Source organism: Coptis chinensis, chromosome 3 (genome assembly GCF_015680905.1).
Source record: "Coptis chinensis isolate HL-2020 chromosome 3, ASM1568090v1, whole genome shotgun sequence".
Classification (NCBI taxonomy): domain Eukaryota; kingdom Viridiplantae; phylum Streptophyta; class Magnoliopsida; order Ranunculales; family Ranunculaceae; genus Coptis; species Coptis chinensis.
This window is the reverse complement of record NC_141458.1, coordinates 38,286,718-38,292,826: the sequence shown is the minus strand read 5'-3', so window position 1 is coordinate 38,292,826 and position 6,109 is coordinate 38,286,718. Positions and strand designations below refer to the sequence as shown.

At 38.4% G+C, this 6,109-nt stretch overlaps 1 protein-coding gene across 1 annotated transcript; it reads right to left on the bottom strand.

Annotated features, from left to right (window-relative positions):
• Nucleotides 1-642: 642 nt before the first annotated feature.
• LOC147509516 (glucan endo-1,3-beta-glucosidase 6-like) lies at nt 643-5,616 on the bottom strand. The gene is made up of 2 exons (XM_086601778.1): nt 4,449-5,616; nt 643-2,000 (listed from the first exon to the last, which is right to left on the bottom strand). The coding sequence occupies exons 1-2, from the start codon at nt 4,769-4,771 to the stop codon at nt 887-889; spliced, it is 1,437 nt and encodes a 478-aa protein (XP_086457904.1). The 5' UTR covers nt 4,772-5,616; the 3' UTR covers nt 643-886.
• Between the last annotated feature and the right edge of the window lie 493 nt (nt 5,617-6,109).

Below are 6,109 nucleotides of genomic sequence, written 5' to 3'. Positions count from 1 at the left end.
CAACTTTGGTAATAATTGCTTCGATCTAGAAGATAGAATGAGCCATAATATAGAACGATCTGCGTGGTGATGTGCGAGTCGATCTGTTCTAGAGCGATCTCGTAGCTCATGGACGTGAGCTAATAATGTAGGCCGTTCTGAAGGTAGGTCGGAGAACTAGGTCAGAGGTTGGTGTGGTATTTCCACTCTGCTGAGCACGTGCTTGATATTCCTGAATGATAATATCACTCCCTCACACCTATCGAGATAGTAGCTGAGTTGTAAGCTTTGGACGAAATGTTTTATTCCGTCTCGTGTGTTTTTTTTTTTAAATCAGTTTTTTTTTTTGAACGTCTAATATGTTTTTTCGGTTTTTTTTTTTAATTTCTGACGAAATGTTTCATTCCGTCCGGCGCATTTTTTCGATTTTTACATTCAGACGGAATCAAACGTTCCCTCAAACATTCCGTCCGGCGCATTTTTTCGATTTTTACCGTCCGAAGTTTAATCCAGTATTCTGTTGGTTGAATTATCAATTCCAAAAAAGCTTTTTTTGTTGTTTTCTTTATTTGGAGAAGAGGAACGAAGAGAGCGAAAGAAGATGCAGGGAATACAAGAGAAGCCCGAGAATAAAAGGTTTCATGGAGATGAACAAATTCGGACTCCATACCAAGGCATTGATTCATATATAATCCCTACAAGTGGAAAACCCCAGCTGATAAATAAAAAAACAGCATGTTTAAGCCTACCACTGATTCCTAGTACACTTGAGTTTTTACCTCTTTGATTACATCTCGATAACCGAATTAATGTGCAACATTCATTCCAACTGTTAGTTCATCTACTCGACTAAAACAATTGGGAATTAAAGGAATAAAAAAGCTGAATGTTCTAAAAACCTTGATTATCACCACACCGTCACCAAAATAAGTATCAAACTCGCCATCAAACTAAACAGGTTGCTTGGATACCCAGATCTGGGCACACTACTAGGATAATATTGCTCAATCATGATTCCAAACCTGCACTCTGCAGTTGAAGGGTCTGTTTTTGTGATCATAGAAAGGTTGAACCTGCAAGCCGTGTCAAGCTGATTTTGAATCTGATAGTAACTGTTGAATGCATAGGAAATATTCCCCCGTGCATCCAAGTTACCACATGATGTTCCATATCCAAGGCTTGTGCAGTCTGCATGCGCACATGCAAAACTCACACTTAGTGCTACTTGGGGATCCTGGAGGTTTGCAGATGGAGACATCACACACCACTTCCTGCTTAGGTAGTGAACATTCTTGGCTGGAACTAAAGCTCCTGTGTTTGTTGACCCAAGATTAAGCAGGTATTTGGGATTGCCGTCATAGTAAAATGCACCCCAATGTCTTTCGAAATTTCCAGGATCAATGCTCTTGGCATCCTCATCAATTAAACTGAACAAGTATGCATCAACAGGTCCTGGTCTCATTGGGGTCCCTTTCCCACTCAAGATGTGGGTCATAAATCCTTGGTTGAACCGCCGGGCATAGCCAACATTCGCATTCATGTCACCGTCAGTAGGCCAACCAATTTCTCCAATGATAATGGGCATGTTTCCAAATCCGTTTTTCTGGAGTGCCCAGACAAGGGTGTCGTGGTTTGCATCAAACATATTGGTATAACTAGCGCTCCCGTCAATCACGGGTGATGATGAACCATCAAAGAAGGCGTATTCAACAGGGAAGTTGGGATCAATATAGAGACTTATGAAGGGGTAAATGTTGACTGTGAAGGGAGCTCCATTGTCACTCAAGAACTTAGTAATGGCCAGCATGAGGTCATGGATGTCAGCCCTGAAGTCACCACCGGATGGGAGGCTTGAAGGACTCTCGTAAACGTCAGCATTGAGGGGGATAGTGACTTTTACCCGGTTGCCTAGGCCAGCTTTAATGAGTGCTGCCTGGATATTTTGAAGAGCAGGAAAGGTCGTTCTAAGAAAGGTTCCATTATATGTCTGCAAGAAAGGTTCATTCCCAACCGCAACATACCTGACAAAGCAGACATAAGTTTGGTAAAGCAAGTAAGAATTAACAGACTTCAAAGGAACAAGCACTAAGAACTAAAATTCGAACATGAGATACAGAGAGAGAGATTTAAATTGCGGAACTCCTAGTTACGTACACAAACACAGTTTTTAGAAAGATACGAACACAGAGAGAGATATTTACGAACACAGAGAGAGATATTTACGAACACAAACCTGCTTATTTTGTACTTTCTTCTCCAATGAGTACATTCATTGCAATATCACTTTGGCATGTGAAACTTGTTTTATGTTCAGGATTATTCACTCAGGTGCAGTTTTGAAGATTTGAGGCTTTAAGCGGTTTCTAGACCGTGCCATTCATTTTGTCCCTAGTGCCAACTGGCATTTCAACTCCATGTGGCACGCCGAAGCCATTCAGCAAAGATCTGTGAGTTCCAAGAAGATGATGTCCATCACTTTCGAGGGTCATGCCACACTATAAGCCCTCCCCCCTCCCACCCCCCAAAACAGACAGAAACATATGTTCCAATTTTTGTTCTAAAGAAAGGTTCAGTTTCACCAAAAATAGGTCTCGATAAATAGACTAAGGCACATGTGCATGCTATCATATGACGTCCAGTGTTTGCCCTTCCTACAATAACACAATGTCTTAGGCGTCTTCTTCCCAAAATTCTACAGTTTATGAGTCTATGAGGTATTCCAAGTTGACACATTTCAGTGGAACTAAACAATTGTAGTGTGCTCTCATTTTAAGACTATAAATTCTTCATAGAAGTAAAACGGTTGGAGCATAGATTGCAACATAAGTTAGAAAAGTGATCAGTACTGGTGGGCTGGTGGCACTGTTGACTCAAGCTAATATACAAGTGAAATGGTATAAGATATCCAGGGATTCCTGAAGTAATGCATATGAAATATAAAGAGTTGATACTCCTGTTATAGTCTTATAGTTGATAAGGATGATGTATATTTTCTGAAGGATTTAGGCAAGGCTTTCTTTGATAGAACTTCCAGTCTTGATACAAGATTTTCAAGATGATCATCCATTCTTGGACAATGCCTACATTTCCAGCTTTTCAGTTAATGGTTCATTGCTGGACAAACTTAAGGTATTCTCAATTTTCTCAAGAATGAAGCTAGATCAGTTGTTTGCTTCTACCAAAGAAAACCTTGTTCTTATATAGTAGAAAACAGCCACGCATTGCAGCTCCTCCCTCACCCTCAGAAGGATAACTCTTTATATCGTCATGCAATATTACGTACTTTTTCATCCAATTGTACTCTCTTGTGCCAAGAACCAATTCTCAATCCTTTTACAAAGAATCTTATACTCCATGTAGCCAACAGGATCCAATAATAATTTTGTGATTGTTGATTCATAACTAGTTTTATTAGGATGTGGTTCGACTATAGCTGCAAATTAACATTAACACTACCTAGAGGGGTTGTCTCTATAAAACTCTACTTGAGAGCTGAGATAAGTTTTGTTTCTGGAATATGGTAGTTCATACAAACCACCCAAATCCCACCTCCACTTCATTCATCCAGCCTAAATTTATGTACAGCATTTTCTCCGATATCCTCGTAGACATGATAACCAATGATATCAAAGTGGTCACTTTTAGGTCTGTCTTGTCCATAAACTTTTACAAAAGTATAATTATAACTAACTATAATTAGTCAAGCTCTACACCTGACTCATATAAACCTAATTCATCTCATTTTACTCACCTAACACCTTCAAATCACAAATGGAAACAAGATTTGAAAACATTAATGATCCTAAAGGGAATAACTGGTTTTTTCTCATGCCTAAAACCATTAATTTTGTTAACATTCTAAATTTATTCTTGGTATATAACAAAAGACTGCAGTGTCAAAGTTTGGCTGGTGCAATATTTCAAACTGGTTACCATTGCACTACCAAATCATAGAAAGATGTAAAATTCCTTTAAAGTTTTGTAGCTAATCTTGAATTAGGATTACACGGAAAAGGGCTTTAAGGCATATTAACTTCCTAGTATAAATCTCCCTCCAATGTCATCCCATGAATGCCTACTACAATCAATTTTTCTAAGTTTGTGAAATGGCAACCAAGTTGTGAATGAATATGCATCTTCTTTGAGATAGATTTCGGTAGTTGCAAAACAAAGCCCTAAAAAGTGAAAACAACTTGGGTTTGCAACTATATAGACCAAATTTGCTGGTATACCAAGCACAGCATGTCAGGGTTTTCCAATAAAGATTATATAAAAATATAGCCACACCCTGAACCTTATATGTGTTTAGTCCAAAACTCAATCTGCAGTAGTTCTCATTATAAGTAAGGATATCTATGAATATCAGAGTTTTACACATTGAAAACTTAAAGCAATTGGCATACCAAAAGAACTATCTAAGGAAATAAATACATGTAGAAATCGAACAGAATGCAACAGATATAACTCACCTGATGTTCACACCATTGTTGGAAATATGCGCAGAAACGTTCTGTTTCACCCATTTTTCAGCCTGCTTCACACCACTGGCCATGGTAGCAAGCATGTCATTTGGAATACCAACCATAACCTCAATCCCAGACTTGCTCAAAGCTCTCAAAGTATCATAATCAGCATCAAAGAGCTTCACTTTCTGGAACCCATTGTCTTTTAATAGTCTTACAACTGTATCAGGTGGCAAAGGGTGAGTAGCTTGGTTTCCCCAGTTAGCACCAATACCACTTACTGAAACCAACATAGACAACAGCACCACTGCCCCAAAAAACCACCCCATTACTTCTAAAATCCACTGTTCTTCCCTACTTCACACTTAAATACAGCTTATTAATGACAAAACTACAAGGGGTCAGAACTAAGAGCTTTATTTGAATCAACACAAACCCCAAAAATCTCAACTTTGACTTAAACTGAGATGGGCTTGAAGCCAAAGGCCTAGCTACCCACTAAAACAGATCTAAATCCTTACAAAATCAACAAAACCAGCTTCAAAACATACCATGTCTCTAAATACAAGAAAAATCACACTGGGGCTGGAGAAGACAAGGATAAAAACAAAGTGCAGTAGATGGTGATGAAGAAAGGAGATGAAACAAGAAACTAAAGATAGTAAACTAGAGCTGGCGATAAAGAAAGGAAAGAGACTAAGACTACCTGGTTTTGTAAACTAGCTCAAATGAAAACACATCTACAGTTGCTAATAAAATAGACTAATTTAGTCAAGAAAGACGAGATATGTCTGTACTTTGGAAATAATAAACAAACTTAAAAAAAAGCATGATTTAAAGGGATGAAGTGTAAAAAAGCATACTTCAAGAATCTCTACTGCAACGCAGCAACTAAAGTAAAGTGTATACTAGACTTTGATATACACCAAACATGTGTCTTCGTCAAAGCATTCATTTCTATGAACTAGTTCTTGCTGGCATGTTTGAAAACTATCAAAAACTGTACCTGCAAATAACAAGACATGCATTTGATGAATAAATGTATTCGTCTTTTTTTGTCTGAATGCTGGTGGCATTTTTCATGACGGTAATATAACGGCGTTACTGTGGAAGGTGTGTTCTGTTATTAAAGTCAGTTAACTGTTGCTATAGAATCTACCGTCACTGAATACTCATTCAAATTCTGGCTAGGTAAATCTAGTTGTTATCTGACTATAATAATATATTAATATGTCACCAGGTTGCCATCAGTAGATAGAACTGTGCACGACTGCACGTAGCCACGTAGTGGAGAGATTTATTGGGCCCATACCATACATGAGTGCTTTTGTGTATATTTCATTAGGAGTCAAGATCTCTACAACCGGTTCCAGAAATCATCTATATAACCGTGTTATCTCGCGTTGATCGAGATGTGTGTGTCTCGATACCTGTGTGTGTGCTCTGAAATGTGTGTGTACGCTGAGATACGAGATGTGTGTGTGATACAGGAATCAATCTCTGTACCGGGTTATAGAGGAACCGGTCTCATTTCACTATTTCCTCAATTGTTTCGGGGTTTGATACCATTATCATATCCATCTATTGGAGGGAAACTAAAGTATTAAACTACTTGAGCCTCTTAATAAAAACCAGATCCTTCCAACCCAGTGATCTTTTTTTTTTTT